General features: G+C 40.5%; 1 protein-coding gene across 1 annotated transcript in view; it reads left to right on the forward strand.

The window, feature by feature from the left end:
• The window catches only part of mrpl1 (mitochondrial ribosomal protein L1), a 75,502-nt gene that overhangs the window by 5,903 nt on the left and 42,267 nt on the right, over positions 1–27,332 (forward strand). The window contains exons 2-6 of the mRNA XM_072591735.1: positions 2,798–2,903; positions 6,790–7,063; positions 9,211–9,294; positions 9,926–9,997; positions 20,741–20,852. Of these exons, the coding sequence (XP_072447836.1) occupies positions 2,798–2,903; positions 6,790–7,063; positions 9,211–9,294; positions 9,926–9,997; positions 20,741–20,852 (648 nt within the window). The remainder of the gene's footprint in view (positions 1–2,797; positions 2,904–6,789; positions 7,064–9,210; positions 9,295–9,925; positions 9,998–20,740; positions 20,853–27,332) is intronic.

Consider the following 27,332-nt stretch of genomic DNA (forward strand, 5'->3'; position numbering starts at 1 on the left):
AACTGCAACATTTAAAAGGCATCTGGATGGGTATATGAATAGGAAGGGTTTGGAGGGATATGGGCCAGGTGCTGGCAGGTGGGACTAGATTAAGTTGGGATATCTGGTCGGCATGGACGGGTTGGACCGAAGGGTCTGCTTCCATGCTGTACATCTCTATGACTCGATGCCATTCAATGGTGTTACCATCACTGAATCCCCCACTATCAATATCTTGGGGGTTACCGTTGACCAGAAACTCAACTCGACTTGGTTTGGTGACTCATTTCTTTGTAAGGCTGGGACTTGGCTGAGTTGAAGACAATGAAATAAATCAAAAGATTTGCATTATCGTGTAAAATTAAAGCACACAGGATGGGAGCAATGTTCTGTCATGGAAAGAGAACTGGTCGGAAAAAAAGTATAGCAATAAATGGATATTTTGAATGGCAGCCAGTGAATAGTGGGGTATTGCAGGGATTATTGCTGAGACGCCAGCTATTCACAATGTATATTCATAATTTAGATGAGGGGACTAAATGTAATATCTCCAAGTTTGCAGACAACGCAAATCTGGATGACAGAGTGAACTGTGCGGATAATGCAGATGTTCTTTGGACAAGTTGAGTCAGTGGGCAAATGCATGAGGTAGACTGGATAAATGTGAGGTTATCCACTTTGGTAACAAGAACAGGAAGGCAAATTATTATCTGAATGGCGATAGATTCACAAAGGGAGAGGTGCAATGAGATCTGGGTGACCGAGGACATGAGTTGCTGAAAGTAAGCATGCAAGCACAGCAGGAGGTGATAAAGGCAAATGGTGTGTTGGCTTTCACAGTGTGAAGATTTGAGTACAGGAGCAGGGATATCTTGCTGTCGTTGGACAGGGTCTTGGTGAGACCATGCCTGATGTATTCTGTGCAATTTTGGTCTCCTTATCTGAGGAAGGATGTTCTGGCTATGGAAGCAGTTGAATAGTATTCTGCCAGGCCGATTCTTGGGATGGCAGGACTGACGTATGAAGATAATCTGAAACTCGTTAGGACAGTATTTACTGGAATATAAAAGAATGAGGCATATCTCATTGCCTGTAAAGCTCTCTTGTCCAGACAGGAAGAATGTTCCAGATGACTTGGAGTTCAGAGCCAGGAGTCCCATTCTAAGGATGTAGGGTAGGAGTGAGATGAAGAGACATTTTCTTCACCCAGAGAGTGAGCCCGTGAATCTTCTGACACTGAAAGCAGTAGAGGCCCAAGTATTGAATGCTTTCAAGAAAGAGATAGATAAAGTTCTGAGGTCTAAAGGGATCAAAGGGTCTGGGAGAAAGCAGGAACAAGTTACTGAGTCAGGTGATCAGCCATGATCGTGTTAAATGGCAGAGCAACTCAGAGGGCCAAATGGCCTACTTCTCCTATGTTCTTGTGTTTCAAGCAAGAAAGCTGCCAATTGAAAATACTTTGGCGATTTTATGTTCTTATTTTACTTAATTGTTGAATTGTTTCTTTGCTAAGAAATTTGAGTGACTTTAAATATTCTGCATCTAACAACCTTCCAAACAGACAGTTGTTATTTTAGATGCAATATTTTTATTTTGATTGCTGTTGCTTCGTTTCATGGAATCTACAACATAGAAGCAGGCTTGCCAGTGTTTGCAGACTCTCACCTTAATTACCTATTCCAACCCTGTGTTCATCTTCCATGCAATACAACTTGTAATATAGTGGCTATAAGATCACTAAACACCCAATGGCATTTCAGTCTTAACTTGACTGAAAATGCTCCTAACAAGCCATGTGAGGAGATATCAGGTCAAAAAGATAGGATATAAAGGAGGAAAGCAAAGTGGAAAAAGCAAATGTGACTCATTGTAGGGATTCTATGTATAAAGAGGCCATTAAGCCCCTCAAGTCCGTACTGAACCTTAAAGAGCATACCACCCGAACCCAGCCTTCCACCCTATCCCCCAACACTGCATTTACCATGGCTAACACACCCGGCCCTGAACATTCCTGGGCCACTATAAGCAATTTACCATGGCTAATGCACCTAACCTGCACATTTTTGGACTGTGGAAGGAAACCAGAACACCTGGCAAAAATCCTTACAAACACTGGGATAACGTGCAAGTTCCACACAGACAGCCAAGCAATGCTGGAATTAAACGCAGGTCCCTGGCACTGAGAGGCAGAGTCTTAGCCACTGTGCCACCTATCCCTCTATCACCTGTGCAGTCATAGAAGGATTTGAAAACAAGGGTGCGAATTTGAAAACCAAAATGTTCTTTGCCCGGAAGCCAGTGCAGGTTGAGAGTACATGCATTATAAGGGAATGGTGCTATTCTGCTTTACACAATAAGCTGTCTTTTAAATACAATTGCTGCTGCTTCAGCCACTCCTTATGGAAGCAGGTTCCACTTTTTGGAGGAAAATCCTTTTTATATATTTTATTAATACCTGTCTTACATTTATCCTGGTCTGTTCTACCTCTCATACCTGGAAACAATTTCACTGCAGCCACGTTATTTACTGTGAATTTTTACACACTGACAATTGGCAGTGATAAATGAAGCTTCCTTTCATCATTTCTCAAGCAGCATATTTTCGCTGTGATACTTGACAAGTTTGAACACTGGACAGTGGATGATGTATCTTAGAAAAGTTATATTTATTGCTAATAATGATGTACTTTCAACTTTTATTTCAATATGTGAATAAATAAATGTAATATGTTCTATCTTCACTCACTTTGCAATCTAAAGAACTTTTAATTAAATATGGAATGATTTTTTGGGTGATTGGTTTTCTTTTATATTTCAGTGTTCATTGGATGCCATAAGCACACGTTAATAGGCGGTTACAGCAATACTGGCATATCTTCCTTATCGAAGAAACATCTTGCAGTCAGGCAATTTGCTGCAGTGAAGTAGGATTTCTCAGATTTGTTGAAATGTTTTATTTTGTGCAGGATGAATATAAATTATGTAGTTTTTTTAATACGTGTGTAAAAATCTGTCTATAACAATAGGTTACCATTTGCATGAGAGCATTATTAATCATGATTCATTAAAAGAAACAGCAACATGGACATTTATTTAATATATAATATGAGGATGGTAGGACAGGTTGAGAAAATTGTTAAAATGGAGCAAGAAGTACAAAAGCAAAGAATTGATGTATTCTGCCCAATTTTAGGGCATTACTTTTTCGCTGTAATGTGAAGGCTTCAGAGAGGGTGCAGAAAAGATATGAGAATATAAGATGTAAGAGCAGGATTAAGACATTCTGCCCACCATTCCATTAGACAGTAGGTGCTCTGGTAATCTACCTGCCTGCTTTTTCCTCATCCCTTCAGACCTTTTTAACTAAAAGTTTGTCTATCTCAGCTTTGAAGATTCTTAATGACACAACATCAGCAGCCCTCTGTGGTAAAGAATTCCATAGATTCATTACCCTCTGAGAGACAGAAATGCTTCTCATTTATGTCTTAAATGAGCAGCTCCTTAGCCTGAGGATATGCCATCTGTATCAAAACTCTCTGAAAAGGGAAACAATTGTTGTGTATTTATTGTTAAGTTGTCTAAGAATCTGTATGTTTCAATACCTGGTATTAGCCTGGAGAACCTGCTGTGGCCTTCATCCAATGACAATGTATCTTCACTTACATAAATGACTCTAAACTGTCCATAGAATTCCATGGAATCATTTTGCAAGATTCTTATTTTTATACTCCATTCACTTTGAAGTAAGAGCAGCATTCTACTTCCTTTCTGTAATCTGCTGAATTTGTATGCGAACTTTGTGATTTATATTCAGGGATATCCAAATCCCTCTGTGCTGTAGCTTTCTGAAGTCTTTTTCTACATAATTAATAATCAGCTCCTCTATTCCTCCTGCCAAAATGCACAACTTCATATTTTCTCACATTCTATTCCAACTGCCAAGTCTTTGCTCACTCGCCTAACCATTTATATCCCTCTGTAGACTCTGTGTCATCTTCACCACTTGTCTTCCCCTCTCTTTCTGTGTGATTGCAAACTTGCCAATTTACAATATTGATTCGAGGAGCGAAGAATGTTAAATATGTGGGGAGATTTAAATTATAATAATTGAGACAAGGTACAAACTAGATTTTGTTAGAATTGATATCTTTTTTTCGATCATGTATGGGCAATTGAGACCTGCTTGGAATTCTTGCATCATGTTTGAACCACAGGTTACCTCATGCATGTCAACATGTAGGAAGTGGTTTCAGCTGCTTGTACCCAAACTCAGCATAACTGAGTTTATGGGTAACTGAACTTGGTGGAATATGAAGAAGGTTAAGAATTCTTTGATTAGACATTCTAGAAGTTAAGCACTCTTTAGGTAGTGGGTGCTCATGATAGTGGATAGATTTTGATCAAGAAGAGAAAAGTAGTGCAGGACCTTTTTGAAGTGTTTGCCACTCTCAAATTAGTACTCCGCACTGGGAATTGCTGAAAGTTACAACACCTTGCAAGAGTGCAATCCAACCATGGTACCAATTATTAAGGGATTGCACAGAGAATTGTGCCCAGTTATAGCCCCCACACTTTTGGAAGAATGTGAAGGTTCTTGAGAGAGTACAGAAGAGGTTGACCAGACTGAACCCAGGAATGAGGCAATGTAGATGCAAGGTCCAGATGAGAGAAGCTGAGATTTGTGTTCTTTGGAGTAACAGAGATTGAGAAGAGATCTGATAAAGATGGTGATGGTACAAGGACTAAGGAACACATATTTAAAACTTTGGACAAGAGATGTAGGATGAAATGAGGAAGAATATTTTTACTCCATGACTGATGATGACCTGAAACTTGGTATATACAAGAATGATAATCAAAATTTTCAACAAGAAATTGAAATGTACTTGAGCAAAATTAACTTTCAGCCTTTCAGGAATAGAATGGAGAATTGGTTTCATTGGCTTTCTTTGCAGAGAGCCAGTATGGACTCAATGTGCCAAATGGTCTTCTCCTTTGTTGCAATGACTATACCTCTGTGATTGGAGAATTTGGGGTTGTTCTCAGTCGAAAAGATTGAGAGGCAATTTGATAGAGGTCATTAGGGCTTCAACAGAGTAGATCTTAAGAAGCTTTTTCTATTGGCCATAATCAGAGGACACTGTTTTAAAGAAACCATGACATTATGAGAAAAATTCTTTGCATGCAGCGAGTAGTTAGGCTATCGAACACAGAACCTGGGCGTTTGGTGGAGACAGATTTAATTGAAGCTTTCGCAGGAGAATTGAATAAGCCCCTGAAGAAACTAATTTGCAGGGTTATAGGAAAATCTTAAGGGAGTGAGCTCAATTGTTTCTGTGGAAAGTCGACATCGATATGATAGGCTATGTAGCTTTCTTTTGTGCTGTAACCGCTGTTATTCTCATCATTGATGAATGGAGCTAAGTTCGCATACTGACTTCTATTACCTGATGGATGTTCATGAGATATATTTGGAGAAAGTCTCCCGTGTCCATCCTTTAGCTAACAGTCCTATGGTGCAACGCATCTAAATTGTCTTTGGCATTTCCTTTACAAACTGTAATTCAAAGCTCAAACTGAGCTACAATTTTGTCATCTCAGAAATCATTGGATAGTTTTAGGCACAAGATTGACTTTGGAGGTGGTTGGGACACATTACAGAATTGCTTGTTGTATTTTGTTGAAACTTAGATGCAGAAAGTGGGAAAATATACAATTTCCAGCACACATGTTATTGTCTTTGAGTTCAGAAAATTATGATAAGAGTCCAAATTCATTTATTTTGTTGAAACACTTGCAACTAATCAGTGGAGTATAATCTGAATGATTTGTTTCAAGGTATAGCTTGAAAATTAGGGGATGCAATGCATTTAGCAAATTTGTCATTGCATTGTAGACAATTTGATACCAATATAATTTCAGAAGCAGTAGCAATATTGACAATATTGTTCCTGCTCCCAAGGAGTGAAGCTAATTAGGTTTCTAATATTAATAAAAACAGTGGGTTGGAATGTGTTTTGTAACATCAAAAACCTAAAAGAGCCCAGCAGATTATCTGGGCTCATCTTAATTGAAAAATTTTAAGTTAAATAAAGAAACATCCAAAATAAGATCAAATAATATAGAGTGAAAACAAGAGGAATTGCCTGTTCCAGAATATCTTGTACTAAACACGAAATTCTAAATTGGCATAGATTCAACTGCAGTTATTCTGCTTATCATTTTGCAATAATGCAGAAATTGACAAGCTATTGCTTGAGATATGTAAAATCTTCTGACTGTTCTACTGCTAGAGATGAGTTTTTCCCCCATCTTTCACATAGCTCATGTATTTCATTTTAAATATTCTGTGATATACTTCACAGCTTTATGCTTTTGATATTTGATTCTGATCTCTCTTCCTGCACCTTCTCTGTGGCTGTTACATTCTGTGCCACACTCTGTTCCACTACCCTGATGCACTTTGTATAGCACACAAAACAACACTTTGCATTGTATCTGTGTGTGTGACATCAATATATTAATCAATCAACTCAATAAATAATCTCAATCTTAAAAATTAACGTAAATTAAATAAAATTCCAAGATCCTTTGTTATCAGTGAGTTTGACAAGCTGTTTCTTTGGATGAACTGCCCACTGCACAGAAAATGTCCAGTAACTTATTGTTTCCTTGACTGACTTGTTGACTCATGCATTATGAATACAGCTTCACTTGTAGAATTTAAATTTTAAAAAAAACAATTTTGATCTGTGCATTGTCTTGTATTTGTCATAAAAAAACTATTAAATAATTTTCCACTTTTTTCAGTACTAGAACTGTCAAAACAGAAAAGAAAGAACCAAAGGAGGAAAACCTGAAACCTAAAAGTAACAGCAAAACAGACTTAAATAGACATAAACCATATGGTCTGACAGCTTGGGAGCCAGTTGATGATGTCTACCGGATCCAGTATTATCCAAAGAAAGTGCATGATATTGAAACTGCAATTGACATGCTGAAGAAGTTTCAGCAGTTAGACTTTACTTACCCACGGCAACCTGTTTATATTGATCTGCGGCTTGACATGAAGCTGGAAAAGAAGGTGAAGTATGCAAGCCTGTGCTTTACATTCTTGAGCAAAAGCCTGTTTTATAGAAAACTTTAGTAAGTTAAATCATTCAAATTAGTTGTTCTTAAATGTTCTATTATTAATTGATTAAGTTTCTCCAAATGTTTGGGTCTTTGGTTGTGCCACGTATATATTAGGCCAACTGCAATTGGGTATATCTTATTGGAATGCTTGCATTGAAAACAAGTACCTGCTGAAACATCAGTTGCTTTCATTTCAGAGTTAAAAATCTCACAACACCAGGTTATAGTCCAACAGGTTTAATTGGAAGCACACTCACTTTCAGAGCGTCGCTCCTTCATCAGGTGATAGGTTTCAGCCCTCCACTAACACACAGAATTTATAGCAAGAATTTACAGTGTGATGTAACTGAAATTATACATTGAAGAATTGATCATCTGTTAGAATAACGTGATAATTTCACTTTTTTCATGTGTAAATCACAAAACCTTTTTTTAAAAAGTTGCATTCTCGGGTTAGCTGTTAACAATGGTGATAGCTAGACAATATGTTGAAGGTGTTTGTCCCCTGTGTTCTCTGTCTATGTCATGATGTTTAGATTGATTCTCATCTAAAAAGTGAGATTACGGAGTTTTACATTAATTCATGCAGTTTTTGAGCAAAGTACAATGTAACCCTGCAAGTACAAATTCAGCCCACAAAATATGTGTGCATGTGGTCTTTGTTTGTCTGTGTGTGTGTCTGTCTGGGTTAGGGGTTGTGAGTGTGAGAGAGTGTATGTGTGTGTGTGTAGTGAGTGTAGAGTGTCTTAAGTCTGTGAGGGGGTGCATGTGTGACTGTGGGGTTGTGTGTGGGTGTCTGTGTGTGCGTCTGTGTATTTGTGTGTGTGTGTAGTGCAATGGTGGTCACCTGTAATGTGACATGAACCCAAGGTCCCGGTTGAGGCACTCCCTATGGGTACCGAACTTAGCTATCACCCTCTGCTCGGCCACTTTTCACTGTTGCCTGTCCCGAAGTCCACCTTGGAGGATGGTCACCCGAAGGTCCGAGGCTGAATGTCCTGGACCACTGAAGTGTTCCCCAACTGGGAGGGAACCCTCCTGTCTGTTGATTGTTGTGCGGTGCCCATTCATCCGTTGTCATAGCCTTTACTCAGTTTCTCCAATGTACCATGCCTCAGGGCATCCTTGCCTGCAACGTATAAGATAGACAACGTTGGCTGAGTCACATGAGTACCTGCCATGTAACAGCCCTCCACTATCACCTGATGAAGGAGCGATGCTCCGAAAGCTAGTGTGCTTCCAATTAAACCTGTTGGACTATAACCTGGCGTTGTGTGATTTTTAACTTTGTACACCCCAGTCCAACACCGGCATCTCCAAATCATTTCATTTCAGAGACCTTGTATCCAATACATAAATATTCTGAAAAATTCCTTTTTGTATCTAATCTGCATTTTTTTGGTGTTGATATAATAAGACCAGTATTCATGTCAGTTCAAGTTTGCAGCCTGTTTGGACTGTACAAATCAAATCTGTTAATGTGGATATTTTTCCCCTTTTATTGACTGTGCTGTTTCTCAGATGATCCTGGACTACATGACAAAAGATGCAAAATTTAAAACACTGAACAGAGTGGGATGGGTACAATAGATTTCCCCACTGTGCCATTCTATGTACATGTCCCCTTTTGGTTTTCAAATACAAAAAGCTATCAGTTTATTATGCTGGCAAACTGAAAGTGGTTAGTTCAGAGTGTATGATTATCAATTTCATATGTTTTTAAGAAATATATTTTAAAAATAAGTTAAAATCCTGTATTCATATTACTTTCCCTTTGACTTGTGGACCATCTCAAATCCCACCCCAAATCAAGCGAATAGAAAATTAATTGCTCTCAATGGCTGATCAGTCAAAGTTATTCATGATTTATGAGGTAGCTACAAGAGGAAGGGCTGTGGAGTCTCTTTGTTGAAAAATTAGTCTTCTTAGTTGAGATACATTCTTTGGCTCCTACTTACAACATCGTTGTGATATCAGAAACTAAGGATGGAATATCATGGAGTCACAATAAAACTGCTCACCGCTCTTTGTTAAGTAGTTTGAAAACAATTGTAAATTGCATTTGGTTTGTAACTTGTGTTTTCTGTTGTATCCCAGAAAAAAGTGGACCCATTTGTCAGCATCGTGCATTTGCCTTATGCTTTTACAACAACGGTCAGCAAAGTGCTGGTATTCACAGAAGTGAGTAAGAATCATATTTTTTCCTGCGAATTTCTGTAAAGCCTTATACAGGGGAACATCGATTATCTGAACGAGATGGGGGGGCACTATTTTGTTAGGATAGTCAATTATTCGGTTAATTGATTAAATGCCTTTCCTCTGGCGCTCAGAGTTGTTAAAGTCTGCTCCCCGTTTAGGAGACTGCAGAAGCACACAGCGTGCGAGCGAATGAGCCCGTGCCCTCAGCCGCGCCCCTGGCCAATTCTGTCCCCAGTCAATACCGCCCGCCTCCCAACCCTGTCCAAAACCGACCCACCCCCAACCCCATCCAACACCGCCTCCCTCAAGTCCCCCAACTGTCCAACATCTCCCCATGCCCCCCTGCCCTCACCCCTATCCCCATCCAGCACTGCCCCTTGAGAGTCTTTTTCAGATAGCAAATAATCTGCAATTTGATCTTCCACCCTGTAAATACATAACTGTTTAATGATTTTGTTTATTCCAGTTTTGTCACTTGAGAAATGTAAATTTTATTTCACTTACGGAATGACTTTAAAGCCAGTATTGACCAATTAAGGTACATTAAAACCCTCTCCGTGGCAAACCATTATGAGTGTTGCATTTGGTCTCTAAAATATTGTTGTTCTTGCAGAGTCCAGAAGAAGCTGCTGTGGCACAGAAACATGGAGCAGATATTGTGGGTGGAACAGACCTCATTCAGAAAGTATGTATTCATGAGCACAGTGATTTTCTAACAGTATAATAGAAATTATGCATCCATGAAAGGCTTTCTTTTGATGTTATGCTAAAACATAATTTTTCAATGCTTCAAGTTGTTTTCAGAATACAGTTTGAAAATGAGAAAAACAGTCTACAGTCTTAGAACTACAGGACATATGCTATATCATGAACTTTAACTGAGTCGGGATCTTCTGCCTCCAAGTTGTTTTGGGCCTGTTAGTTTTGTATCCTCATTGTAGACAGGTTAGCGTTAAGTCACGTCAGGTTTTGTGAGAAAGATTTTTTTTTGGTCTGGTGTGGAGCTCTTTACCCAATATCTATGGTGGCAGAGATATTTCTGTGATAGAATACTTGTAGACTGCTAGACTATAGATAGAAAAGCGTTTCTGCTGTTGTAGATGCTGGACAATTAATTCCCCATTTGACTAAAGCTGATCCTTTTGTAAGATGCTGTGTCCTTACACTCACTTGTGTGCACTGATCTCAACAGTCTCCCAAATCAAGGAAAGTACCAAAAAAGAGCGAGAATCCCAGTTGTTTGCTACTCAACGTCATTACCACTCAAACACCTGTTCAGCATTGGTGAATTGCACCTCTTCCTTTGTCCCCATTAATCTTATTTTTCTTAGTTTGTGGTGATGGTGGGTCTGCTTCTTTAAGGAACTTTGGTTTTGGGGAGTTATGATAGATAGAGACAAAAAACTGCAGATGCTGGAATCCAAAGTAGACTAGGAGGAGGCTGGAAGAACACAGCAAGTCGGTCAACATCAGGAGGTGGAGAAGTTGACGTTTCGGTTATAACCTGAAAAACTTCTCCACCTCATGATGTTGCCTGGCTTGCTGAGTTCAGATAGATGGCAGTCCTGGCTGTCTTTGCAGTTCTGTAGAATGATAGACAAACATAGAAAGCCCAACAATTTAACAGTTTTCCTTCTGATTCATTGTTGAATTAGGAACGTACTGTTGCATTGTCATCCATATGTAGGAACATCGAAAACAGTGGTAGGCCATTTGGCCCTTCGAGTCAGCTCAGCCATGATTATGATCACGGCTGGTCATCCAATTCAATAGCCTGTTCCCCCTTTAACCTCATATCACTTAATCCCTTTAGCCCCAAGTACTATATCCAACTCTGTCTTAAAGTCATAGAATGTTTTGATCTTGACTGCTTTCTGTGGTAGTGAACTCCACAGGCTCTCCATTCTCTGTTTGAAGAAATTTCTCATCATCTTAGTCCTAAATGATTTATCCTGTTTCTTAGATATGACGTGATTTGTTTTCTCTCTCAATTTATCCTCAGACTTTAGAAGTTTGTGTATACCAGTACTACCAGCTATTTCCTTGCTGGCTTTCATTGTTAGTCCCCTTATGTTGGTGAGAAATGTAATTAATGTGCTCCAAATGAGTGGTTTGAAATGAAATGGGAATTTACATGGAAAATGTTAAATCAACTGAACTGAATGCAATGGTGACATTTACCAGTGTGCCTGAATAGATGCCGATCCTCAAAGTTGGAGGACTCATTTAAAGTTACACAGGAAAAGTTAGAGGATTAAAACCGTGACATCTCCTCTCCACTTCTCTTCTAACCATTCAACTACACTTTTCTACATAGACACACATGCAAGCATGTACCCGTTGCAAAGACTATGACAATACCAAAGTACAGTTAAATGAGACAAAGGGTTTATTTCTCCCACTGAGACATGGGGAATGTTTTGTAACACAGGCACATTTACAAATGTACAAGAAGAGATAAAATTGAAAAAGATAGAGAGATTATTCAATTAGTAATTACACACATTTTTTTAAAAAAACAAGGTATTTCCTTTTATTCATTTGATGGAATAAAATGTGTACAGTGCTGGCTGGGCCACCATTTATTGCCATTTCTTTTTGGTCTTAAGAAGATGTGGTGACCTGCTTTCTTGAACTGCTACAGTCCATTGTACGTAGACCAAAATGCAATTCGGGAGAAAGTATTAGGATTTTGAACCAGTAGGGAGTGATATATTTACATTATCAGGTTTGGAGGGGAACCTGTAAGTCAGTGATGTTACCATCTATCTGCTTCCCTTTCTCTTGTGGATGATAGAGATGGTGAGTTTGGAAGAAGCTGTTTAAGAATTATAGAATATAGAACAGTACAGCACAGAACAGGCCCTTCAGCCCACAATGTTGTGCCGACCATTGATCCTCATGTATGCACCCTCAAATTTCTGTCACCATATGCATGTCCAGCAGTCTCTTAAATGTCCCCAATGACCTTGCTTCCACAACTGCTGCTGGCAACGCATTCCATGCTCACAACTCTGTGTAAAGAACCCGCCTCTGACATCCCCTCTATACTTTCCTCCAACCAGCTTAAAACTCTGACCCCTCGTGTTAGCCATTTCTGCCCTGGGAAATAGTCTCTGGCTATCGACTCTATCTATGCCTCTCATTATCTTGTATACGTCAATTAGGTCCCCTCTCCTCCTCCTCTTCTCCAATGAAAAAAGTCTGAGCTCAGTCAACCTCTCTTCATAAGATAAGCCCTCCAGTCTAGGCAGTATCCTGGTAAACCTCCTCTGAACCCTCTCCAAAGCATCCACATCTTTCTTATAATAGGGCGCCCTGAACTGGACTCAGTGTTCCAAGTGCGGTCAAACCAAAGTTTTATAGAGCTGCAACAAGATCTCACGACTCTTAAACTCAATCCCCCTGTTAATGAAAGCCAAAACACCATATGCTTTCTTAATAACCCTGTCTACTCAGGTGGCCATTTTAAGGGATCTATGTACCTGCACACCAAGATCCCTCTGTTCCTCCACACTGCCAAGAATCCTATCCTTAATCCTGTACTCAGCTTTCAAATTCGACCTTCCAAAATGCATCACCTCGCATTTATCCAGGTTGAACTCCATCTCCTACCTCTCGGCCATCTCTGCATCCTGTCAATGTCCTGCTGCAGCCTACAACAGCCCTCTATACTGTCAATGACACCTCCAATCTTTGTGTCGTCTGCAAACTTGCTGACCCATCCTTCAATCCCCTCATCCAAGTCATTAATAAAAATTACAAACCGGAGAGGCCCAAGGACAGAGCCCTGTGGAACACCACTCACCACTGACTTCCAGGCAGAATATTTTCCTTCTACCATTTGCTGTCTTCTGTTGGTCAGCTAATTCTGTATCCAGACAGCTAAGTTCCCCTGTATCCCATTCCTCCTGACCTTCTGAATGAGCCTACCATGGGGAACCTTATCAAATGCCTTGCTGAAGTCCACATACACCACATCCACAGCTCGACCCTCATCAACTTTTCTAGTCACATCCTCAAAGAACTCGATAAGGTTGTGTGAGGCATTACTTGCCCCTCACAAAGCCATGTTGACTGCATTTAATCAAGCCATGCTCTTCCAGATGGTAATAAATCATATCCCTCAGAATTCTTTTTAACACCTTGCAGATGACACATGTGAGACTTACTGGTCTGTAATTGCCGGGGATTTCCCTATTTCCTTTCTTGAAGAGAGGAATTACATTTGCCTTTATTATGGTGAATTTCTGCCGGGCATCTTGTAAATGATACAGAGTACTGCAACTGAGTGTCAATGATGGAAGGAGTGAATGTTTGTGAAGTTCTGCTAATCAAGTGGACTGTAATGTCTGAGATGCTCCTTGAGTGTTGTTGGAGTTGCACTCATTTGACTTGCGCCTTGTTGGTCGTTTAGCAGAGTCTGGGTGAGTCAGTTGTTGCAAGAGCCTCTGATCTGCTCTTGTAATCAAATTATTTAGAGAGATTTTCTCATTAACCTGTTCAGGGATGTTATTAAATACCTCTGGAGTAGATAAAACTTGAACCTAGCTCTCCTAGCTAAGAGCTTGGGGCCATTGTATTTATTTGACTAGCCCATTTCAGTTTCTGTCTATGGTTGATTGTGGAGAGTTCAGTAATGGACATGCCATCGAATGTCATGTGATGATTTAGATTCTCATTTGTTGGAGATTATCATTGCCTGGTATTTGTGTGGTGTGAATATCCCTCACATCATCAGCAACTGTCCCCACTTCTTAACTTATGATGGAGTGAAAGTCATTGATGAAACAGATGAAAATGGTTGAGGAAATCCCGCACAGATATACTGGATCTAAAATAATCAAGAACCAATAATCAGAAACATTTTTCTTTGTGCCAGGGATGACTCCAATGAACACAGAATCTTTCTGCTGATTTTCATTGAGTGCAGCTTTGCTAGGACTCCTTGATTTTACGTTTGGTCCAATGTCACCTTTGTGGAAAGGTCAGTCAACTTTACATCGCCTTTGGATGTGAAGCTCTTTTGTCCATTTTGGAACAAATAAGGTGTCATAAGGTGAGGAGCTGAGTGGCCTTGGCCACTGAGTGTTAGTGAGCAAGTTATTGCTAAATAAGCATTGCTTGATAGCACTGTTGATGACAACTTCCCTTTTGTGAATGGTGGGGAGTAGATCAGGGTGGTAATTGGGCAGGGTGGTAATTGGGCAGGTTAGAATTGTTCGTCGGTTTGCCAAGCCGGTTGGTTTTTTATTTGGAAACATTACATCCCACAACTGGCTGACATCTTCAGTGCTGTGTAGCCTCTGGATGAATCGTGTTGTTATGATGTACAGAATTGATATAGTTCTGTCTGTTGTTGCGTGTGGTTTTATTTCTGATTTGTACTGTAGTGGTCTGTAGATGGAGTCTGTTTCAACATGTTTGTTTATGGCACAAGTGGATGAATACCAGGCCTCCAGGAATTCCTGAGGTTGTCTTTGTTTTGTCTGTCCCAGTATCATAACGATGCCCTAATTGAATTGGTATCCTTCATTGTCAGTGTGTATTGACATGAGGCGAAACTGGTTATGTCATTTTATGCAAGCTGACGCTCATGTATTCTGGTGGCAAGTTTCCTGCCCGTTTGTCCTATGTAGTGTTTTTCGAAGTTGCTGCATGATATTTTGGATATCACATTCGTCCTATATGTTGTGGGTATGGTCTTTTAGTTGGTGAATGTGTGGCTGTTGGTTTGTGCGCTATCATTATTCCCAGAGGACGTAGGAATCTTGTAGTCAGTTCTGAAATGTTTATAGTATAGGGTAGAGTGGTCAGAGAACGTTGGGTTGCACAGTATCTTGGTGGTGTTCATATACTGGGCATTGGCTGTTAGTCTGTGCAAATAATGGGTACCCTTTGTATAGGTGTTCTTCTTCTCTTTTTGCAGCGATCTGGAGTGTTGCAGTGTGTTATAGATTGTTTAAACAAAGTCTTGACATAGCTCAATTTGTGGATGTTGCATTGGTTACTGTTGTAATTAAGAACAGGTTAGATTTGTCCTACTTTTTTGTGCAGGACAGGCCTGTGTAAATTTTCTCATTACTGGCTAGATGCCAGTATTGTCAACATACTGGAACAGCTTGGTTAGAGACATGGAAAGTTCTAGAAGTCTTCAGTGTTATTACATGGACGTGGTCAAGCCATAGCTCTCACAGTATGTAGTGCCTCCAGTTGTTTCTTGATATCATATGGCGTAAATACATTTGGCTGAAAATTAGCATCTGTGATGCTGGGGACCTCCAGAGGGGGCCAAGATGAATTATCCACTTGGTTCTTCTGGCTGAAAATTATTGCAAAAGCTTCAACCTTTTTTAAATTGATGTACTGAATGCCCTCACCATTGAGGATAGTGATATTTGCGAAGCTGCCACCTTCATTAATGACTGGCTATGATAGACTGCAGAGTTTAGATCTGATCCATTGGTTGTGGAATTGTTTTGCTGTGTGTTTGTCAGTCATGGCTTGCATAGTTTGGCATGAAGCAGTCTTGTTATGTAGCTTCATCAAGTTGGCATCTTATTCCTAGGGTCTGCTGCTGTTCCTGGCATGACTTCCTGCAGTCTTCACTGAACCAGGCTTGTTCTGCTGACTTGGTAATAATGGTAGAGTGAGGGATATGCCCGGCCACAAGGTTAAAAATGTGTTGGAGTACAAGTCTTCTGTTGCTAATTGTCCACAGTGCCTTGTGGATTCAACCAACCCAACCTCAAGAGTATGCTGCCAACATGCCACCAACATGTCTCCTGTCTCACCAGAGACCCAAACACCCTGTTCCATGCTACACAGCCACCAAAGATGCCTACCATTCCATTCCCTGCCCGCATTTTGGTAAATCAGACTGCAAGTCTGTGCTCCTTCTCCCAGTTTACAAGCAGATGTGAAAGCATGAGGATCCGGCATGGAAAGTTGGACACTGCTGGTCTGAGGTAACGGACGAGCTCCGACGTGACTGCTTGGAGTCAGTGGACTAGACAATATTAAAGAACTTAGTGGTCAACCTAAATGAATATGCCACTACCGTCACAGGCTTCATTGGTAAGTGTGTAGAGGACTGTGTGCCAAAGAAATTAACCAAAATATTCCCCAATTGAAACCATGGATGAACCTGAAGAGACACTCCTTACTGAGGCCCACGTGTTCTGAGGTGTCCAAGTTGAGTGACCCTGACCTAAATAGTCAGGGCACAGTCTTCACAAAACCATCAAGGATGCCAAGAGAGTACCAGACTAAACACAAGTTCCAGACTAATCATGCAAATGCACATCGACTGTGGCAAAGCTTAGATGATATACCTGGTTACAGGTGAAGTTGAGTAGAATCGCTGATAACAATGCATCTCTCCCTGATCACCTCGATGTATTCTATGCTTGTTTTGAACAGCAGGTCAGTGAAATGATGTCACCTGCCCTGACAGCCTCGGGTGCACCTGTACCTAATGTCACCGCTGCAGATGTTAGATCTGCCTTCTTGAGGGTGAACCCACAGAAGGCAACTGGTCCGGATGGAGTCCCCGGCTAGGCACTTAGATCCTGTGCGGACCAGCTGGTGACAGTATTTGCAGATATCTGTAACCTTTCCTTATTAAATGTGAGGTTCTCACCTGCTTCAAGAAAACCATTATCATTCAGTGCTAAAGAAAAATATGGCAACTTGCCTTAATGACTACTGCCCAGTGGCTCTGACATCCAACGTTATGGAGTGCTTTGAGAGGTTACTAATAGCATGCATCAACTTCAGCCGCACAGATTGCCCTGATCTGCTGCAATTCACCTACCATCACTGAGTCGACAGCAGAAGCCTTGACCCTATGCTCATCCCTGGAACATCTGGATAATACCAACATCAGGCTACAATAATTGACTCTAGCCCTGCCTTCAATACTTTAATTTCAACAAAACTCATCTCCAAACTGAGATCTAAGACTGTGTTCCTCCATGTGGATCCTTGACTTCTTGACCCAGGCCGTAATGAGTAAGCATAAACAACAACGCCTCCACAACAAGAGTGTTAAGGTGGAGATGATTGAGAGCTTCAAGTTCCGAAGACTAAATCTCATCAACAGTCTATCCTGGTCCACTCACGTTGACGTTACAGTCAAGAAAGCCCAGCAACGTCTAATTCTTGAGAAGGCTAAAGAAATTTGCTATGTCCATCATGACTCTTACCAGTTTTTATAGATGCACCAGAGGAAACATCCGATCTGGATGCATCACAAATTGGTATGACGACTGCTGTGTCCAAGACCGCAAGAAAGTGGAGATTTGTGAACGCAGCTCAGTTTATCATGAAACCCAGCCTTCCTTCCGTTGACTCTGTCTACACTTGCTGCTGCCCCAGAAAAGCAGCCAACATCATCAAAGACCCTTCCCACTCTGGTTATACTCTCTTCCATCGGGCAGAAGATACAAAAGTTTGAAAACACCTACCAACACATTTAAAAGCAACTTCTTCCCGACTGTTTTCGGACATAGGTCATATATTAGAATTGATCTTTCTCTGCACCTTCTCTGTAACTAGAACAACATTCTGTTCTGTTATCCTGATATACTTACGTTCAGTATGATTTGTCTCGGTAGTACGCATTACAGTACTTTTCCCTTGACCTCAGGACATGCGAAAATAATAAATCAGATCAAAGAATGTCAGTCAGAGTGCTGGATTTGCTCGGAGTCTATCCCATTGTTCACGGTCATTGTGTCACTATGGAGGATATTCTCACTGTGAAGACCGGACTTTGTTTCTACAAGAACTGCATGTTAGTCTCTCTAATTCATACTGTTATGGGCGGGAGATCTGCAACAGGGGTATGCTTGAGGATGTAGTCAAGTATGTTTTTCTCTCTTGGTTCTTGCACCACCTTCCACAGACCTCATTTAACAGCTGTGTCTATCAGGATTTGACCAGTTGGGCCACTCTTGGTGTTATTCGAGAGTGTGGTGCTGGAAAAGCACAGCAGGTCAGGCAGCATTCAAGAAGCAGGTGAATCAACATTTTGGGCAAAAACCCTTCATCAGGAATCAGGACTAACACTCTTGGCATTAGTCATTGATGTTCCCCACCTAGCTTATATTCTGTGTCCTTGCCATCCTCAGCGTTCATCCATGCCTGACGCCGATGGTGGGCAAGTTGTTGGAGGGAATCCTGAAGAACAGGATGTACATGTATTTGGAAAGGCAAGGACTGTTTAAGGATAGTCAACATGGCTTTGTGCATGGGAAATAATGTCTCTCAAACTTGATGGATTTTTGTGAGGAATTAACATGACGATTGATGAGGGCAGAGTGGTAGATATGATCTATATGAACTTCAGTAAGGCGTTCGACAAGGTTCCCCATGGGAGACTGATTAGCAAGGTTAGGTCTCATGGAATACAGGGAGAACTAGCCATTTGGATACAGAACTGGCTCAAAGGTAGAAGACAGAGGTAGGTGGTGGAGGGTTGTTTTTCAGATTGGTGGCCTGTGACCAGTGGAGTGCCACAAGGATCGGTGCTGGGCCCTCTACTTTTTGACATTTACATAAATAATTTGGATGTGAGCATAAGAGGTACAGTTAGTAAGTTTGCAGATGACACCAAAATTGGAGGTGAAGTGGACAGCGAAAAGGGTTACCTCAGATTACAACAGGATCTGGACCAGATGGGCCAGTGGGGTGAGAAGTGGCAGATGGAGTTTAATTCAGATAAATGCGAGGTGCTGCATTTTGGGAAAGTAAATCTTAGCAGGACTTATACACTTAATGGTAAGGTCCTAGGGAGTGTTGCTGAACAAAGAGACTTTGGAGTGCAGGTTCATAGCTCCTTGAAAGTGGAGTCACAGGTAGGTGGGATAGTGAAGGCGGCGTTTGGTATGCTTTTCTTGATTGGTCAGAGTATTGAGTACAGGAGTTGGGAGGTCATGTTGCAGCTGTACAGGACATTGGTTAGGCCACTGTTGGAATATTGTGTGCAATTCTGGTCTCCTTTCTATCGGAAAGATGTTGTGAAACTTGAAAGGGTTCAGAAAAGATGTACAGGGATGTTGCCAGGGTTGGAGGATTTGAGCTATAGGGAGAGGCTGAACAGGCTGGGGCTGTTTTCACTGGTGATCGGAGGCTGAGTGGTGACCTTATAGAGGTTTATAAAATCATGAGGGCCATGGATAGGGTAAATAGGCAAAGTCTTTTCCCTGAGGTGGGGCAGTCCAGAACTAGAGGGCATAGGTTTAGGATGAGCGGGGGAAGATATCAAAGGGACCTAAAGGCAACTTTTTCACGCAGAGGGTGGTACGTGTATGGAATGAGCTTCCAGAGGAAGTAGTGGAGGCTAGTACAATTGCAACATTTAAGTGGCATTTGGATGGGTCTATGAATTGGAAGGGTTTGGAGGGATGTGGGACTAGATTAGGTTGGGATATCTGGTCGGCATGGACGGGTTGGACCGAAGGGTCTGTTTCCATGCTGTACATCTCTATCACTCTATGCTTGGTAGTAAGATTATAAGGGAAACAAGGGGAAAAAACCATGCCCACCCAGAGCATTGCGTGTCTGTGTGTGGAAAACACTGTCCATTTTGATAGTTGAGGTGAAAACCTGCAACTCATTTAACAGGAACCTGGATCTGTATTTGAAATGCTGTAACCTGCAAGTTCACAGACGATGTACTGGTAAGTGGAATTAGAATGGGCAGCTAGTTAATCCAGCTGGTGCAGACATGATGGGCTGATTAGCTTCCTTCTGTGCTGTATCTTTCTATGTTTCTAAGTATTATTAGTAAATCTTAAATTAACTATTATTCCATGTGTGTGTTTTTTTGTATTACTTTTTAAGATGAGCTTTTAAGGTTCCTTCTTCTAAATTAATTTTGGAGATTGCAATTCCAAGCCCCAAAATGAATGTCTTGTCAAATCCTATATAAGCATTGAGAGCACAGCAGTTCTCCACTCTAATCTAAACTCTGGTTTCCAGCATCTGCAGTCATTGCTTTTACCTATATAAGCATTTTTTAGCCTTTTTGAATAAAGTGGCATTTACTGCAACCTCGAGTTTTTTTATGCCTCTTAGCAGTATCCACACTCTAACCTTTGCTACTCATCATAAATACCATGCAGTTTCAGTTAAGATTTGAAACAAGGCACCTTATTTAACATAAGACCTTTGCAACAGGAAGAGAAATTAAATTTCTATCAATTAGGTGGACTGAATTCAAAGAGTTTTCATAAGTTAAAGGAAACATTCTGTCTCATCATGTCATCTACTTCTCTGTAGGGGTGTTGGAGTACAAATGCATATCACTTTGAATTGATGCAATAAGAGACCAATTTGAAAGTGCATTTCGGTGTATTCAAACACACTTGAGTGAGCAAATTAATCTCCTTCATGGATGGTTTACAGTCACTTCTATTTTCAGATCATGGATGATGAAATTCAAGCAGATTTCTATGTGTCTGTTCCTGACATGGTATCAAAACTCATACCTCTCAAGAACAAGCTAAGGAAGAAGTTTCCCAAAAGCAAACGGGGTAAGAAAATAATGAAACATAATTAGTAATTTAAAATAATATATTTGTGAGTAAAACATCTGAAAATGTAAACTGTATCAAGCAATCATAATATAAAGTTTTCCATTAATAATCATTTCCTGCAGAAATCATAAGAAAAAGTAAATAATAAAGGTTGCCTGTTTGATGAAACAAATGTAGATTTTTTTTTTACAGATGAGACATAATTTTAACCTAAAAAAAATTGATGATCCTCTCCTTTCTCAGGAAGTGGATTAGTTATTTATGAGCTAGCTTTTTCAAGGAGGTGGTGTCATTATTTAAGTATTTGAAAGACATTGCATGACTTCATTTTAACAATGGTTCTATTCTTGTTCAGAATAGGCCAGGGAAAGATAATAGGTGAAAGTGAGCAAGAAGGAACCTATAATGTGTGGTTTCCCATGCCTATGTCCTCCCGCCTTGCTTCCCCCCCCCATTCCCTTCCTCCCTGCCCACCCTCCCTCCTCATAATGTACTGCAAGTTGTGCTGTGTTTAGACAATAATGTTCTCAGACTTTGTGTAGATTTTAGCATGTTAGAGCATGGATAGATTTGTGTTAGTACAATTTTTAAAAAAATGTTTTCTAATCTTTCCCCTTGTTTGAGGGTCCTGCAAATTGAATATAGGTCAAATACTTTTCTATTTCATTCCCCAGGAATGTTTATCGTAGACCATAAGGCATGGGCAGGGGTTACACTACCAAGACAAATTTGCCCAGATTGTGTGTATTTTCTAGCACAGACTGGTGCATTTCCTGTTAATCAACATCTCTACCTTTCCAACATTAACAACTGTTTCCAAGGCAGTTGACAGTGGAGAAATATGTAAATGCTGAAAAAAAAACATATTAAGAGGGTTGATCAAAAAGCTTAATCAAAAAGGATAGGTTCTGAGGAATGCCTTAAAGAAACAGAGACAGGTAATTTCACAGGGTTCACAGGTTTCTGAAATAACATTTGTCAGTGATGGTGAGGGATGTGTTGAGGAAAGGGTCCACAAAGTCCGGAGTCAGCAGTATGTTTTGAAAGAGCATTTGTATTGTTGAAAGATGTTGCAGAATTATGGAAAGGTAATGATATTAAGAGATTAAGATGCTGGGGAGGTACTTAAAATTGAAGGTGCTGAGAGTCTGGAAATCAATGTAAGTCAGAAAGCAAAGAGGTGATGCACAAGCAAGTCTCAGTGCAGGATTGTGTACAGATAGCAAGTTTTGGGTAAGGTAAAATTACCAAAAAGCAAAATATGATTTGCTAGTCCAGAGAATGAATTATTGAAAAAATAATATTTGTTCACATTGCAGAAAATGGATTCATTTCTTTATTAGTTACTCAAATAACCTACAAACATAAGAAACAGGAGCATGTGTTGAGATCCAGCCTTCCCATTCAATGATATCAGAACTGATCTTGTAGATGATTTCCCTCTTGTAGCTATATTTCTTGATGTTTGTAACCAGTGCAAACTTATCAATCTCCATTGTGATTATACTCAATAAATGAGCTTCCACAGTTTTCTGGAGCAGACAGTTGCAAAGATTCAGCTCTTTCTGAATGAAGAAATTACACTTCATTTCAATCCTAAATGGACCGATGGTCCACAGTTTATCCTGAAATTCTGGCTCCTGGTTTCTATTTGCTAACTGTACCTGCCTGTTAATTTCCATTGTCTTATAAAGGAGGATGCTGAAATTCCTTTTTGAATTTTCTTGTTGACCTTCAGAACAAAGTGCATAATCTCAGTTTTCTTCACATTGTGTTCAATCTACCAACTGTTTTCCTGCTTACTTAGCATTTCCAAATGTCCTTGAAGTGTCTTTGAATCTTCCTCATGCAATTCACACTTCCCTCTAGTTTTGTGTTACCTGCAGAGTTGGAAGTATTGCATTGAATAGCCTTATCCAAATCGTTGTATGCATTATGACTAGCAAGCAGTGATCCTTGTGGTATTCTACTATTCATAGCTTGTCAACTGCACAATGACCCATTATTTCCGACTTTATTTTCTATTCATTTAACCAAGTTTTCATCTGTGAAGATGCAGTGCTAACTGTTTATGAATCGTTATGACTGATTTACATTCTACCAATCCAAAAATATCCATTAACTGCTACTTTGTTTTGTGGCAATTCGCTTTTGACTCATCATCTGAGGTATCAGAAATTGCACATGAATCTCGAGCGCAGAATGTGATTAACTGTGGAATGGACTACCAGCAACCTTAGTGGAACACAGACGAGTTATGAGATTAGGCAGATTGTTGTTAATTAAAACAGCATGCTAAATTTAGAAAGAAGGTATAGAAAGAATATACATTAAATGATAAAATTAAAAATGTTCTAGTGTGCCTCAAAGCTGGTACCCTGTGGCATTTGTAGCAATAAAGCATAGGATGTCCCACCATTTTTAGTTAGATTTGGTTCTGCTCAATAATAAGGACAGGATTCTCTGCAAGTATTTTTATAAGGTACTTTAACAGTTCAAGGATCTGTGAACATTACTTCGAGCTAATTTCTTTAGTCATTCAGAGAAGTGGATCTAAGCAATGATTGTACCATTAGCAGGCTGCACAGTGGGTGGCATGGTGGCACAGTGGTTAGCACTGCTGCCTCACAGCGCCAGAGACCCCGGTTCAATTCCTGCCTCAGGTGACTGACTGTGTGGAGTTTACACATTCTCCCTGTGTCTGCGTGGGTTTCCTCCAGGTGCTCAGGTTTCCTCCCACAGTCCAAAAATGTGCAGGTTAGGTGAATTGGCCATTCTAAATTGCCCGTAGTGTTAGGTGAAGGGGTAAATGTAGGGGAATGGGTCTGGGTGGGTTGCACTTTGGCAGGTCGGTGCGGACTTGTTAGGCCGAAGGGCCTGTTTCCACACTGTAAGTAATCTAATCGAATTTAATCTAAACCCAGTTGCTGGATCTTTGCTTTAGAAAACATTGGGGCTAAAAAGAAGGCCTGGAGAGCTGCTGATAGTTCAGCGCAGCTGAGAATGTGGGGAAGGAAACCTAAAAGCAGTTTTGGACTTGGGTTTGTTGAAAAATACAGGAGAAATTCAAGGGAAGTGCCAAGCTGTTTGATAAATAGTTGAAATTGTGTCATAATGAGTTGCTTTAGAACAGTGTCAGGAATCCTGAGAAACATGCTCAGGAGAAAAGGTTGAACTACCAGGATGTGAGTAATTATTGAGTTTGTCTGTGAGGGATGAGGAGCAGGATGCTGCTATCCACTGGGGAAAAGTTAACCTTTGGTGTTCTGCCCAGAGAGGCTACAAATGCTAGAGTTTTGCCATTAAAGCAATACCAGAGGACAGTTAGAGTAGAAGTCTCTTTTCAGGAAATGCAACAGCTATTTCTTCAAAAGTGAAGATTTCAAATTCCTTCTGTTTGGGAGGATTGCTTAGAAAACTAGGCAATGCCCTGACCACATTTGTTGTTTGATGTACAAGGTGGTATTAATTCTAGATGTTGAAGATTAAGTTTGTTATTTGAGATGGTTTTGCTTTACTGACTTCATGTTGTAAAGTTTATTTTATTTGTTTACAAAACTGTGGAATCTTGTTGCTTTATCATTTTATTGGGTAGCTGTATTTAATACTTTATTAACAAAAATTAATTGTCACTAAACCATGCATTTTTGCCTCAAATTGTATGGTTTTCCACCCATTAGTCAACTTTCTTACCATGCTATTACATTCCCTTCAATACAATGTGTCGTGACTTTATAAGACAGAATTCTTTCTGGCATCTTATTAAACAGTTCGTGATCCTTTATGTCCAATAGCATAGATAGGAAGTGACAGAAATTTTGATCTGCCCCAGTAGTGGAAATTTGGAATGTCAATTGTACATTTGTTGTTCCTGATTATGAAACTATAGTGAATTCTTAAATTCAAATGAAGGCTGTGACACATGTATGAAGAAGATCACCATTTCCTGTAAACTAATCTTGATACAATTGTCAAATGCCTACTTTGCTGGTGTGTACTGCAAATAGAAATTTGTTCACTGTTCTGGAATCAATGATAACTTCAATAAATTGGAAAAGCTTAAAAGCAAGTTGAAATTCAGTTATATGTTCCTGTAAAAATAGCAATTATTTACATATGGAGCAAACAACTGTCATTAAAAACCCCAGGGGAAGTATCAAACAATGTTTGTTCCTGAGCAAGGTGGAGAAAGAAGCAAATGCATGGAGGAAAGGGATTGCAGAAAAAATACGTAACAGTGTAAGCACTAAATTTCTATTATTTCCAGAACAGCTACTAAGTTCCCATTTTCTGCTTTGCCTGAACAAAATAGCACCTGACATCATTATAATAAATCAATCATAGCAGTATCGGTAAACAGGAAACATTGATCTATTTTACGCAAGAGTCAGATTATAGCTTCAGGCTGAGGAATGGCAGAATAAATTTAATTTGATAAATGTGAGGTGCTGCATTTTAGAAATGCAAATAAGGGCAAAAATTATACAATTAATGGTAGCGCTGTGGACAATGTTGCTGAACATAGAGACCTAAGGATGCCGGTACATAGTTCCTTAAAATTGGAGTCACGGGTAGACAGGGGAGTGAAGAAGGCATTTGGCATGCTTGCCTTCATTGGTCAGTGCACTGAGTGTAGGAATTGGGATGTCATGTTTTGGCTGTACAGGACATTGGTAAGGACATTTTTAGAATACTGCATTCAATTCGGGTCTCCCTGCAAGAGGAAAGATGTTAAACTGCATTCCAAAAGTATTTTACAAGGATTTTGCCAGGATTGGAGGATTTGAGCTGTCAGAAGAGGTTGAATAGGCTGGGGCTTTTTTCCCTAGAGTGTCGGAGGCTGAGGGGTGACCTTATAGAAGTTTATAAAATCATAAGCAGCATGGATGGAGAGAATAGCCAAGGCATTTTTCTCAGGAATCCAAAACTAGAGGACGGAGGGTTAAGGTGAGAGGGGAAAGATTTAAAAGTGACTTCAGGGACTACTTTTCATGCATAAGGTGTGAGTATATGGAATGAGCTGCCAGTGGAAGTGGTGGAGGCAGGTATAATTGCAACATTTAAAAGGCATCTGGGGACTCAGCAAGATGGCGGCAATTCTGTGGAACTGCTGTGGACAGCTCTGCCTAACAGCCAAGGCATACCGGTGTTTTCTGCATCCCTGCCCAACTTATGTGGTGGAATTATGAGTTTAAAACCTGACAGAACACATATTTATTAATATTTGGGAGTGGGAAGGATGCCAAAGGGAAAAGGAGCGAGCAAACAGCAGCAGGGAGGAAACTCCCCTGCAGCACCAGGCGTAACAGAGACTATAGCAACAGCAGCCTCTCCTGAACCTCTTTCCCCCCCAGGGGACCTGACAGACTCTCAGGATTTGGCTGCGGCGATGGAGAGACTTATCTTGAAGGTTGGCGCTGCGATTGAGGAAATCCGTAGGGAGATTCATGCCCAGGTCCAATCTATCGCATCCATGCTGCAGAAGCATAAGCAGGAGATCCAGGGCCTCGGGGAGAGGCTGGAGGAGGTGGAGGGTCGAACTAAGGCCTCGGAAGCTGCAATGGAGTCCTCATCCAGTTGGATCCAGGTGCTGGAGCGAGAGGTGCAGGCCTTACGAGACCATATCGATGACCTCAAAAATTGAGGTCGGAAGATAAATCTCCGAATTGTCGGGCTTCCTGAAGGTGAGCAGCCAGTCAGCCTCTTTGAAAGCTGGCTGCCAAAGTTTTTGGGCCTTCACGTCGTCGAGTCCAGCAGGCTTTAGATTGAAAGAGCTTATCAGGTTACAGTGCACAGGTCAGGCCCAGTACCGCACCCCCGCTCCGTCCTAGTGCACTTCCATTCATATAAGGACATATAAAAAGTCATAGAAACTTCTAGATCCTTGGGAAATGATCCGCAGGCACTGCTGTACAAGGGGTCAAAAATCATGTTTTTCCAGGATTTCTCTGCAGCTGTAATTCAAAAGAGGAAGTCCTTCAATGAAGCTAAAAAGAGGCTGAGGAACCTGGGCATCCAGTACTCCATGAGATACCCCGCAGTACTTCATTTCAGCCACAAGGACTCAGTTTATACATTTGATTCACCGGATGAAGCTAAAAACTTTGTGGACACTTTAAAATAGACGGATTGGCCTGAAGAATCCGATTAATGTTTGTTCTCTTTTCTATCTTTCCCCATGTTTTCCCTTCCTTTTTTTATTCCTTTCTTTCTCCCGAATAATTTCCTTTTTGGAAAGGGCGGAAAAGACTTTGGAATAGGTTGGTCCTTTTTTTTTAATAACTGGATTTTTTGATGGGAAATTTTGTGGATGTTCTTTGTTGTCTCTCCCCCTATTTTTTGTTTGTTCTGCTTCTCTTTTAGTCACAAGTAGGGGTGACATGAAGCCAGGGATGGGTGGAGTACTCATCCTGACTTTGTCTTTTTTTCTGTTGATTTAAGGATCCTCCTTGGTTTTTTTTCTGGCCTATGGCTGGG

Source organism: Chiloscyllium punctatum, chromosome 1 (genome assembly GCF_047496795.1).
Source record: "Chiloscyllium punctatum isolate Juve2018m chromosome 1, sChiPun1.3, whole genome shotgun sequence".
NCBI lineage: Eukaryota > Metazoa > Chordata > Chondrichthyes > Orectolobiformes > Hemiscylliidae > Chiloscyllium > Chiloscyllium punctatum.